General features: G+C 39.4%; 1 protein-coding gene across 6 annotated transcripts in view; it reads left to right on the plus strand.

Moving 5' to 3' along the window:
* The first annotated feature begins 1,143 nt into the window (after positions 1-1,143).
* The window catches only part of Prpf39 (pre-mRNA processing factor 39), a 29,097-nt gene continuing 17,160 nt past the window's right edge, over positions 1,144-13,080 (plus strand). The window contains exons 1-4 of one of the 6 annotated variants that reach the window (XM_021201395.1): positions 1,144-1,273; positions 8,085-8,431; positions 8,861-8,986; positions 9,635-9,753. In XM_021201395.1, coding sequence (XP_021057054.1) covers positions 8,114-8,431; positions 8,861-8,986; positions 9,635-9,753 — 563 coding nt within the window. In that variant the 5' untranslated portion in view covers positions 1,144-1,273; positions 8,085-8,113. Of the gene's footprint in view, positions 1,274-8,084; positions 8,432-8,860; positions 9,507-9,634; positions 9,754-13,080 lie in introns of those variants that run through there. The other 5 variants (XM_021201396.2, XM_029540578.1, XM_029540577.1 and 2 more) reach the window with 5 other exon arrangements.

The raw sequence follows: 13,080 nt of genomic DNA on the forward strand, positions 1-13,080 counted from the left end.
AAAAAAAAAAAAAAAAGAACTCTCTAGCTGTGAGTTAGGAGTTTGGGAAGGTAGAACAGTGAGAAAGTTGATGTGATTGTTAAAGACCGCCCTCTTCTGACCATGGGAATGCAAGCATTTGATTCACATACATACATACATGCATACATACATACATAGACAGATACATGCATAAAAGTAAATCTTTTTTAAAAAATGCCCTCTCTTGACTGCCCTTTCAGATGGTATACGTTTAAAAGCTGCTGATTGTTAGAGAATACAAAACTGCTCAATTAAAAGGCAAAGGGAAAAGCGTGGCTATTTCATGCCCAACAGGGAGGAGTTGGTTGTTTGGGAGCAGAGAAGCAGTTGAAGCGGTTTATACATGGTTACAAATCATTTTAAGGGCTTGAGAGATGGCTCAGTGGTTAAGAGCACTGACTGCTCTTCTGAAGGTCCTGAGTTCAAATCCCAGCAACCACGTGGTGGCTCACAACCATCCATAATGGGATCTGATGCCCTCTTCTGGTGTGTCTGAAGACAGCTACAGTGTACTTAGATATAATAATAAATCTTAAAAAAAATCTTAAAAAGAAACATTCTGGAGACCAACCCTAGAGGGAAGAAGAGTAAAAGCCCAGTTGTGAGTGAGAAAACGTTCGCTCGCTCAATTGTCTATAGTCTTACTGAGGGAAGACGGGAGTTTAAAAATAGGATATTTAAAAGTGGGGACTAGGATATAAACAACTGAAGAGGGCTGCTAAGATCATCAACACAAAGCTGCCTCTCTTTGCCCTGAAAGTTTTATGCCCAAATCCTCCAGAACCTTGAACTCTCAAGCCCAAATGGTTAGTTTCGACATGCAGAATACTTGATTTAATCAGCCTATAGTTTTTTGAGGTTTGGAAGTTTTAGGCTGAATTTCTGGCCATTTCCTGACACATTTTTTATGTGTAAAGCCTTGGCGGTTAGGAAAAGAATTACGATGTTTCAGAGGTTTTCTTGGAGACCGACGCTGGGCAACATGTGCGGCCAGCCCAACCGGCTTCGCTAGGGTTTGCGAAGCGAAGTTTGCGACCGGAGGCCACACGGGGCGGGGCCTAGGCTGCGCGCGTCACGTGACCGCTGCGCCTCCCGAGCCGCCGGCGCGTGCGCAGTGTGGTCCCCGAAGAGGCGGCGGCGGCGCTGGTGGTGGTGGCTGCGGTAGCTGCGTGGAGCGAGGCGGTGGCAGGCCCACTTTTGGCGATCTTGGCCCAGGCTTCGGCTCATGGCACCGGGCAGCATCCATCGTGAGGTAGCTGGGGGCGGGCGGCGTGAAGCGGGCGGCAGGGGAGGCGCCGGGCCGGGAAGGGCCTGCGCCGCCTCAGGCCGCAGCGGGCCTCGGCCTCCCCCGCTTGTCCGGCTCGAGGCCTGGCGCGGGGCTGCGCGTCTCCTTCCCTGTCCCACCTGTTGGGAAGAGCAGGCCCGGGACCTGCACCTTGGGCGGCGCCTCGCTTCAGGGGTGCGGCGGGGCGGGAGCCTCAGCCTGGATTAGCGAAGCTGCTGACTGCTGAGTCCCCTGCTTCTCGAGCCGAGGGCCAGAACGTTTCCCATTGCAAAGCAGCGTAGGCAAGCGGGGTTTCTTTGGGGGTGGGATGGGGGGGGGGAGGGGAGGCGACGCGGACACTTGGAAACAGCCTAGTAGAGTCTATTTTAAAACAATCTGCTTATATAGATTTTTTTACCTTTCGTGCTCAGGGGTCTGCACGGTCTTTAAGTTAGTAAATACTGTTCGGCGTTCCCACTGTTGTTTAAGGGATTAGTAGTAATGTCGTAAGTAAGATTAGTAACGATGCAGTAGTACTGCGTAGCTTTATGCCGATTCAGATGCCCTGTGTTCACGAACTTAACACTAGAAAGCTAATCTAGCGTTTTCAGAAATACTTTAAAATTTTCAGCTGCTAGAAATGGTAATGCTAGGGAATGTACGGGTTCATAGACGAGAATACGAAGCTAAGGCCGGGACCCGCGGCAGTCTTTTATAAGTTCCTTTGAGAAAAATAGCAACAGCTGCTAAATTCCTTACTCCTCTCGTGTTTATAATCTCATTCTAGAGTTAAAAACTGTTGTTCCGTGTGTTCTTCAAGTACACTGGAACTGTCTCGTGTGCATGAGTACAGGAGTACTCTGGCCCCTTGAGGCTTGGCAGCTACTGCCTTTAACTGCTGAGCCGTCTCTCAGACCCCAGAGTTTTTTAAAGACTCAATATTTAGTGCTATTTGTATCTTACAGTTGAATTGAGGGGAAAAATTTTGAACATCGTTATAAAAGTTGGATTTTTATTTTCAAAGAGGAGCAGAATTGTCTGTTATGCGTTAAGAGTTCTGTGTAAGACATAATCTTGTGGAGACATTGTAAATACATAAGCAAGGTTCAATTTCTGGGACCTAATTGTTTAAAATGAGGGAACAAGATGTCTGTGAACATCCTACTTAGTCTCTAAAAACCGGTTGCCAAAACCACTTGTTGTAATCATCCCTTTTACAGGCTAGGGATGCAGGTGACTCATCCGGAGCTGAGTGATTCAGGATTGGAAAGCCAGCCAGCTAGCTAAGGAATGACTTAGTTGGCCTGTGGGAATGCTCAGTGATTTCATGTGTGTGTGTGTGTGTGTGTGTGTGTGTGTGTGTGTGTTTTATATGCCTCCATGGGCATAGGAGGCATGTGAAGCATCAGGGAAAGGAAGTATTAGAGTTCAGATGCATCCATCATATTTACTGAGTTTCATGTTTAAGTCATCTAAAATTCCTTTTAACTTTTAAAACAGCATACTGATTGTTAGGCAAGTGTTTAATTAATAGACCTCAAATAAAATAAATGTTAATTTTCAGGATGGAGGAGCTGTGTTTCCATGTAATACATACTTAGTTTTCTACCTCATATATTTAAGTCTGCCATCACTGTGATAAATTTTATAAGAAGATGTCATGCATAAGTATCTGTTAATGTGGTGAGTTGTGGAAGGGAAGAATTTTGTTAGTCTGAGGAATAGCATATTGGCAAGAGTCACAAGGGAAAAGTATGCTGAGCTCCTGAAGTAGTGATAAGGAATAGAACTGTATAATCAGTATGTTCAGAAAGGTAAAGTAGGACTGGAGCTGTCATTTGTTCAACTGTTTCTAGGAATACAACAGTGAGCAAAACAAAGTTCCTTTCTCCCTAAATCTCTCAATATCGTAAGATTTATTTATTTATCTGCATTAATAATACCACATTGTGTATTTTATTTTTTGCTGCACCCCAAATAGAAGCTGTATATATTAATTGAATTGTGTGTGTATCTCAGCACATGCCCATAAAATGTGTATCTGCTTTTTTTTTTTTTTTTTTTTAACCTTTTTCTTCTGTGTGTGTATGTGTCTGTGTGGTGTTATGTGTATTGTCAATGCAGGTGGGTATGGAGGTCAGAAGTGTGGATGGCGTTGCTGCCCGTGAATACTTCATGAGAACAGGAGATGCTATAAACAACTTAGCCATCTCTCCAGCCCCAATACAGTATCTTCTATATAGCTCAATCTGGCTTTATGTAACCCAGGCTAGTCCTCCCAGGTTACTGAGATTACAGTTGAGTATGTTTTTCTCTCAGGGCCTTCCTGTATAGTCCAGCGTATCGAGAACTCTTGTTCTTCTCAAGTTTGTTTCCCAAAGGCTGGTATTAGAGGCTTATAACACCATACCTGCCTGACTTGGATGTTTTCTGGTTTTGTTTCTCTACTTTAAAAAAATCAGAAGCTAGTTGGAAGTAGTCCTTAGTTTGAATAAAATGTTCATGTACAGGAGAGATGATAATTACTACAATAGCAATGTGAATGAAGAGAAAATTTTTTCTAATACTTATGTGTATAAATATTTTTGCTTGTATGATTGTTTACCACAGTTGGGCTTAGTGCCTGAAAAAATCAGAGGAGCGTGTCAAGTGCCCTGGAACTAGAGTTACAGTGGTGCTAAGCTGCCACGTGAGTGCTGGGAACCAAATTTGCATTCTCTGGAAGAGAAGCCTTTGTTCTTTCTTAACTGCTAAGCCATTTCTCCAGCCCAAGAAAGAAATGCATTTTTAAAGATTTTGCCGGCATTTGTGCACTTTGGTGACCTTGGAGGCCAGGAAAGGGTATCAACTGAAGCTGCAGATACAGGTGGTTGTGAGCCACTCAGCACAGGTACTGGGACCTGAACCATTTATCCTTTGGAAGAAAAGCAAAGGAAGCAGCCAGGCGTGGTGGCGCATGCCTTTAATCCCAGCACTTGGGAGGCAGAGGCAAGTGAATTTCTGAGTTCGAGGCCAGCCTGGTCTACAGAGTGAGTCCCAGGACAGCCAGGACTATGCAGAGAAACCCTGTCTTGAAAAAAAAGAAAAAGGAAGCATTCTTAACTGCTGACTCATCTTTGAAAACCAGAAAGGGAGATAATTTTTACAACAAGGTATAAGAATTGTATAATTGTTTTATAGGAAAAGTTAGATTAAGTAACATAAAGTTGATTAAATGATAAGACTAGTTCTGTAGGGCTCTTGCATTATCAAAATTGCATGCCATGTTTTAGTATGGGTGACTTAGGACTCAAGCATTATTCATCAGTTGGTGAATTTTGTGTATGCTGGGCTTCCAGACAGTTATATTTTGGAAGACCTTGCTCTTACATTTCTGTGTATGGTAGCGCACATCTTTAATCCCTGTTCTGGGGAAGTTGAGGCAAGGGTATCCAGATTCAAGGCCAGCTGGTTTACATGGTAAGTTCCAGGTTAGCTTCAGGGCTATTCAGTGAAACACTGTTTCAAAGCAAGGGGGTGGGGGTTGGAATCTTGTAGGATCCTTCAAAGTTGAGCAACTTTGTGATCAAAAGAATAGGACAGAACTGTGCTGGAGGTGCACCATTAACAGTAACCTAACTAATTTGAAGAGTTGTAGGAATAGTTTTTAGGAAGTGATGTTTAAATTGACCCAGAACCTATATGGTGAAATGAAAGAAACAGCTTCTAAAAGCTGTCATCTGACCTTCACATTGATGAAGTACATACATAAGAATAAATAACATGCGATAACTTTTAAGAATCTTCTATTTTTAAATTGGGTTGTTTTGATATTTTGTTGTTGAGCTGTATTGACGTTCAACCCCTTATTAGATATTGGACATTTAATATTTTATCCCATTCTGGGTTGTCCTTTTACTTTGTTGATGGCTTTGTTGTTTTATTTTTTTAAAGGAGTGCCTATGTATCTTTTTGTTGTTGTTGTTTTGGTTTTTCGAGACAGGGTTTCTCTGTATAGCCCTAGCTGTCTTGGAGCTCACTTTGTAGACCAGGCTGGCCTCGAACTCAGAAATCCACCTGCCTCTTGTGCCTATGTATCTTAGTTTAACTTTGAATCTATGATCTTTCTTCCTGAGCCTCCAGAGTACTGGGATACTTGTTTGTCCTTTCTTTAAAAGGCATTTTGTACCATTTGCTGCTTCGTTTTAGTTGAGTTAATGGTGGTTGAGAGCAAACTGTTTGATAGTAGTTAGTTGACACGTTAGAAAGAGTGGGTTAGAATAGCTTGGGGGACTGGAGAGACATGGTTCAATTTCCAGCACCCAAGTTGGGTGGCTCACAATCACCTGCAACTCTAGTTTCAAGGAATCTGATGTCTTCTTGTGGACTCTGCTGGCACCTGTACTCACATGTGCACAACCCCTCCCTATAATTAAACATAACATTTATAAAAACTCCATTAGTTTGTACTAAATTATTTTCCCAGCCAAATTGATAAGGATGCTTTAGTGGTTTTGGTTTATCTGTAATTAGTTAGATTAGGGGAAAGTGATATAATTTGGTTATTTTATAGAAAATGGGGTACCTTGCTATTTTTTACATTTCTTTTTCTAGTTTCATGACAGCTTTTGTAGAAATCTAGGTTTTGCTGTAATTTATAGAGATGTTTTTAAGTTTTAGTGCCCCACAAAAGTCAATGAATATATTTCAAAGAGATTTCCTTGTTCCTCACCTCAGTAATCCTGGAGTCTACAGTCATACCAATAAAATTGTACTTTTTTTTTTTTTTTTTCAATTTATTATTAGATATTTTTTTGTTTACATTTCAAATGCTATCCTGAAAGTTCCCTATACCCTCCCCCTGCCCTGCTCTCCTACCCACCCACTCCCAATTCTTGGCCCTGTTTGTCCCCCTGTACTGGGGCATATAAAGTTTGCAAGACCAAGGGGCCTCTTTTCCCAATGATGGCTGACTAGGCCATCTTCTGCTAAATGTGCGGCTAGAGACACGAGCCCTGGGGGTACTGGTTAGTTTAATATTGTTGGGTTACAGACCCCTTCAGCTCCTTGGGTCCTTTCTCTAGCTCCTCCATTGGGGACCCTGTGTTCCATCCAATAGCATCCACTTCTGTATTTGCCAGGCACTGGCATAGCCTCACAAGAGANGTCCTGGAACTCACTCTGTAGACCAGGCTGGCCTCGAACTCAGAAATCCGCCTGCCTCTGCCTCCCAAGTGCTGGGATTAAAGGCGTGCGTCACCACGCCCAGCTATAAAATTGTACTTCTAACAATTTTCTTTAATCAAAGGAAGAAAAAGTTACTCACCATGGGGTGGAGAGATGATTAAGAATGCTTGCTGCTCTTGTAAAGGACCCAAGTTGGGTTCATAGTACCCATGTTGAGTAGCTCACAGTTGACTGTTACTGAAGTTGCAGGATAATCAGTGCCCTCTCTGGTCTCAGGCACTTTCACATGTGTGATGCACATACATACACTTAGGCACGCATGCCAGTGTGAAATATGGTCAAATATTGACTAGAACTTTTGAATCAAAATGAAAAACAGATCTGAGGTTATGCTCATTATGTCTTAGGAAGTTGAGTGATATCTGATAGTAGTAGTTACCTATCTATTCTCCCTTTTATGTTATATTTACTAATAAAAAAGTACTTAGTTTAAAGTTGCAGTGTACCTAATTCCATTTAAGGGATTAAGCTATAAATGATGTAGTATTCTGGGAAGTTTTTGCTTTTCTGATTTTAAAAACAACAGTATTGACTAGTGTATGTCATTTTATTCCTGGTTGAATGTGAATATTGCTTTAAACAACTTTTGTCTATGGAGTAGCCTGTAGGGGTTAGCCAAGAAAATTAAGTGATTATTGCAAGTCTCTAACTCAGTGGTTCTCAACCCTCCTAATTCTATGACCATTTAGTACAGTTTCTCATATTATGTTGACCCCCTAGCCATAATAACTATTTTTGCTAATATTAGGAATTGTAATATAAATATCTGTGGTTTGTGCTAGGTGACCCTTGTAAAGGGGCCATTTGATCTACCTAAAGGGGTCGAGACCCACAGGTTGAGAACCACAATGTTAACAGACTGCCAACTTTATATCACATAAGCAGATATAATGAGAGTGAATAAATTACTTCTAAGTGTATCCAGACTATGGTCTCCAGGACATATATGTCTAGGGATAGCTATGAATGCAACCTAACACAAAATAGTAGATTTTTCTCAAAACATTGTTGATTTATATTTGGGAGTAGTTAGGTGTTAATTCATTTCCAGAGTTCCAAAACATTATCTTTTTAGATGATAATGGTATGTTACAATATCAAAAGGTTGGGCACACCTGAAGTATTACCCGGTGTGTTGGACCTTCTGGTCCATACTTGTAATACCAAGTTCTTGGAAGACTAAGACAAGAGGATTGATAGTTATTATCAATAGAATTTCTGTTATTTGTAGACAGGTAAATCAATAAAGTGTACTAATTTTCCTGTCTGTTTTTAGTAGGCAGACAGGACTTTAAATAAAATGTGGAGCTGGAGAGATGGGTCATTGTTTGAAAGCACTTGCTGCTTTCACAGAAGATCCAGATTCAGTTACTGGCCTCAGTTCTAGGCGATCTAGCATTGATTTCTGACCTTGGGGACTAGGCATGCACATGGTATACATAAATGCCTATAGGCACATTAAACAAAACAAATTAAAGAAAAGGATGTTTGGTCATGACAAATAAGTTACTAGCATTTGGAAACCTTTTTTTTTGTGTGTGTGTGTGTGGTTTTTTTTTTTTTTTTTCTGCAGATCATTAACTGAAGACCAAATAAATAGCTATGCAAAATTCCCACATGGATGAGTACAGAAACTCTGATAATGGCAGCACAGGCAACAGTTCAGAGGTAGCAGTAGTAGAGCATCCAGATTTTAGTACTGAGATTATGAATGTTACGGAGATGGAACAGTCGCCTGATGCCTCTCCCAGCGCACATGCGTCTACAGAAGAAAATGAAATGGCAAATGCTGTGGACCTTCCAGTAACAGAAGCAGAAGGAGACTTCCCTCCAGAGTTTGAAAAATTTTGGAAAACAGTAGAAATGAATCCTCAGGATTTTACAGGCTGGGTATATTTGCTTCAGTATGTAGAACAGGAGGTTAGTAACTCTTTAAATGGTGTATGTAAGAATTACAGAATAATTACAGAATAATAATAATTCAAGTGTTTTTGTTTGTAATTAAAGTTACTCTCAAATAATCTTCAGATTAAGTTTAGTAATACTAGAAGCATATATTTTAGTTTTGAAAGTTACCATTTATTGTGGAGAGGCTGAGGACATGATGCTGAATATTAGGTAGTAATTGAAGTTTGTGTGGAGGTTATTTAAAATTGGAGACAGTTACCTTGGGCATGTGGGAGTGCGGTTCAGTGAGGTGGAGCACACTGCCCTGGCACCAGTGAGAGACTGGGTTTGATCCTTACCTCCAGGGGAGGGCAGGTAACTGTTATTTGACAAAGCTAGTACTTATTCTTTCTCTGAGAAAAACTTCTAAGATGTTTAAACACATTGTTTTATTTTCATCAGAATCATTTGATGGCTGCCAGGAAAGCATTTGACAAATTTTTCATACACTACCCGTATTGCTATGGTTACTGGAAAAAGTATGCAGACCTTGAAAAGCGACATGACAACATTAAACAATCAGATGAGGTGCGTACATCAATGAATACAGTTTTCTCTGTTAGGTACTGTAAGCCAATTAATAACAAAACAGACTCTTTTTTTCTGGCTGGCAGTACCTACCATTTATGGTGAAACATTTTTTATAGGGTATTTTATTTGCATTTGTCACTCTTGTGGCATTTGTAGCTAATATTTTCTCTCTTTGTTGGCAGGTGCGTTAACCCTCTACAGTTTGTCAAGCTTTGCAGTGCAAGCCTCTGTATTACACTGCAGCTTAACAAGTAGGGCAGGGCTTTTCTCTCACGTACATTTATTTCTCATTTTCCAAACAATAGAGTTGGTTTGCTAGTCACATTTGCTACGTCTTATTGCATTTTTGGTCAGACGCTGTCATTGATGCTCTAATGGGTCTGTGCCCTATGGTCTGTAACCCAAAGCCTGCCCACACAACCCGGTCAGAATGCAGGGACTGCTGCGCTTTGAAGATCAAGACTCTGCACGTGGGGATCAGAACATTGCCATGTTCTATCCAACCTCCACCCAAATGGTAATGGTAGATTATTTAAACAAAATTCCAGTAATTAGTATTTCTAAGGTTCACCGGATAACACAGTGTTGCCTCTCTTTTAATAAATAATTAAATATTTGAGGTACAGTTTATTGTTTTCTTCTTAGGTTTATCGACGGGGGCTTCAGGCAATACCTCTTAGTGTTGATCTTTGGATACATTATATAAACTTCTTAAAAGAAACATTGGACCCTGGTGATGGTGAGACAAACAGTACAATAAGAGGGTATGTTACATATTTAGCACTTAATGTATTTTAAGACATATAAGTATGTAGGTATTGAAAAAGAGAACTATTCACGAATGCTAAATTGGAAGTTAATATTTATTTGCTTCATTCCTATTATTTAAAAAAATTATACATGAAATAAACTTATGCGTGATTACTTAGGACATGCAGTCTTCCTCTTTTCCGTGCACACACCTCTTACTTAAGTCTCTAAGTTACATTTTACTCACTGTGGTTACTGTCCCCCCACCTCCACCCCATCTCAGTTATGCATGTCATCTGTGTGCCTGGTGTGCCAGGAGGGCCAGAAGAGGATCCCCTGGAACTGGAGTCACAGACAGTTGTGGGCTTCAAGGTGGGTGCTGGGACCCCGGGTCCTCTGGAAAGGCAGCAGGTGGCTTTAAATGCTGAGCCATCTCCCCAGGCCTGGGGTTAATGTCTTAGTGTCTGTGCCTCCAGATATTATATAGTGTACATATTTGTGTGTATTTTACCTACTGTTCTTCAACAACAGGATGCTTTATAATTTCTCCCACACATATTTCTAACTTGTGGGAATTAGTGTTAAATAATATAGTGTTATAGTGTTAAAGCCCTATATTTTATTTGACCAACATTTTCTTATGGGAAGTAGTTTTACAAAAAAAGTCTCTGAACTTTTTTTTTTTTTTTTTGTGAAATGAACTTGTCTATAAAGACAGTTTGCAAACATTCCTTAAAGATAGTGTCAATTTTAAACTCCCACAAAAGTATGAAAGTAGTCATTTTTTCACTTGTTCCCACATGTGCTATTTTTCTTTAAATATGGATATGTTAGGGTTGGAAGATGGCTCAGCAGTTAAAAGCACTTACTGCTCTTGCAGAGAAACTGAATTTAGTTTCCAGCTCCTGTCTGATAGTTTGCAAACATCTGTAACTACATTTCCAGGTAATCCAAAGCCCTTTTCTAGACTGGCACCAGGCATGCATACCCACACATAAATAAATACGTATACATAAAAAATAAGTCATAGCATGTCCTGATTTATCATTTTTATTAGATGAATTTGTGTGTTTGATATTGAATCCATGGCTAAGTATATTCTACCACTAATAGGAATTAGTCGATATATGAGTTTTATTAAGAATATATGTCTCTACCATGTTTTCCCATTTCTTTGTAGTATAACTATATGTTAGGCTTCAGTAAATGTGTTGATTAAGTGTATGCATTTTTAGTCATTTTGAATCTATAGTATTTTTCATCGTAGTCATCTTTAGCAGTCTATTTTCCTTGGGCTTAATTTCTTACTTAACCATGTTTCTCATTTGTGTAATAAAAAGTCTGTTCATATAGCTTTCCCAACAGGCCTGTTGATATCTGTAAATCTCACCTTTTTCCCCTTCTCCCTCATGTAGCTGTTTCTGTTCTGCAATATGTCCTCAATGCTATTATCTCGTTCTGCCATACAGAATCATCACCATGATTCTAGGAACTGTCTTTACCTTATTTCTAGATTTCAGGCTTTGTTTATAGGAGTTTGTTAGATCCTTTTTCTTTCTTTACACCTACTCGTAGAAGTATATAGTCAATAGCCTCTTCATAGAGGATCCTTGAAATAAAAAAGACATTTTAAAACTATTTAGGTTTTTGTTGGAGAAATCATATTGTTGGTCTAAGGCTTACACTGAGCAATTTCTTCAGAGAGGAGATCTGATTTGCCTGATGAATGTAAACCTAAGTTCTGAAGTCTCACAGCTGGCCAGAGTTAGAGAGTCCCACCATAGATTAAGCAGACCTTCATCAATCCATTCTTTCTTACTATGTTTCTTTCGCCAACTTTTCCTGGTCTCTGGTAATGGTCTGGATTCACTGAGATTAATCCAGAGTAGTAACATCTTTGTGTGTGTGTATATGTGTGTGTATATATATACACCCACAAACATGCATGTGCATGCACGCTCACATTTGGACACTTTATCTTCCTATAGTAAACATTTCTTCCAGTACTCCTGTGTCTTTAAACTTTGTTTTGTGAATTACTATTCACAATTGGAGAAGACCCAAGTTTAGTTTCCAGCACTCACATCAGGTGCTTTACACAACTACCTGTAAATCCAAATCCAGGACATCCACTATTCCAGTCTGATTTCATATATTCATATAGTCATACATACACACATAAACAAAAATATTTAAAAATAAAAGCAAATGAACTTTGCTTAGTGTCTTTTTATTAGAGGTTTTTTTCCTTAATGTATCGAAATATTGAGTCTTGCCAGCCATGATGCTAGGTAACTGTAATCCTGGCACTCTGGAAGTATGGGCAAACAGATCCCTGTCAGTTTGGAGTAGGCCTGGTCTGTACAGTGAATTCTAGGACAGCATAATGAGACCTCTTTAAAAATTAAGTCGTTGGGTTCTAAGTTTTGTGTATCTCTTGCCAAGAATATATAAATACTGTATTTTTAATTTAAAAAATTATTTAATGGATGGTGTCTTGCCTGCATGTATGTCTTATGTCTATGTAACATGTTAGTGCCTGGTGTCTGTGAAGGCCATAAAACAATGTTGGATCCCAGATCCAACTAGAATTAGAGATGATTGGGCCACCTTCTGGGTGCTGAGTTTCTGGGTTCTCTAGAAGGGCAGTCTGTGCACATTAATCCTTACCTTTGTTAAATAGTTCAGTCTTTCTGTGTTGATTTAAAATGTCCTCTTTATGTACATTAAATTATTACATCTTTTTTGTTGTTGTTGTTGTTGTTGTTTTCTCTTAGGCACCTTTTTTTTTTAAGATTTATGATTTTACTTTGTGTGAATAAATGCTTAGTTGTGTATATGTACCATATCTCTACCAGGTACCCAGGAAACTATAATATCTTTCTAATGATATTTTCAGGAAATGCTTAACTCATTACCCTTTTATAAAAACACTTATAGTATTTAATAGTATATAAAAGCAATTTGAATTTCCTGATTTTCCTAAATTAGAATTTTTTTGATTATATTAAAATTGTAAGATAATTTAGGAAGTGTGGTCTGTTTGGGTAAGAGACCGTTTGTTTTTTTTTGGGGGGGGAAGAGGTTGCTTGTTTAACTCAAATTTTTTTAAACATTTTGAAATACATGTGTGGAGAAACATGTGCTACAGGTCAGTGAACTTGTGACTACAGGTCTATTCTCTTCATCTACCATGTGAGTCTGGGGGATTGAATTTAGGCCCTCAGGCTTTCTGTCAAGTGATATGACTTGTTGGGCTAATTTGCTGACCTGTACTAGAAAGATGGTTTTTTTTTGTTTGGTTTTTTTTTTTTTTTTTTTTTTTTTTTTTTTTTTTTTTT

Source organism: Mus pahari, chromosome 7 (assembly GCF_900095145.1).
Source record: "Mus pahari chromosome 7, PAHARI_EIJ_v1.1, whole genome shotgun sequence".
Classification (NCBI taxonomy): domain Eukaryota; kingdom Metazoa; phylum Chordata; class Mammalia; order Rodentia; family Muridae; genus Mus; species Mus pahari.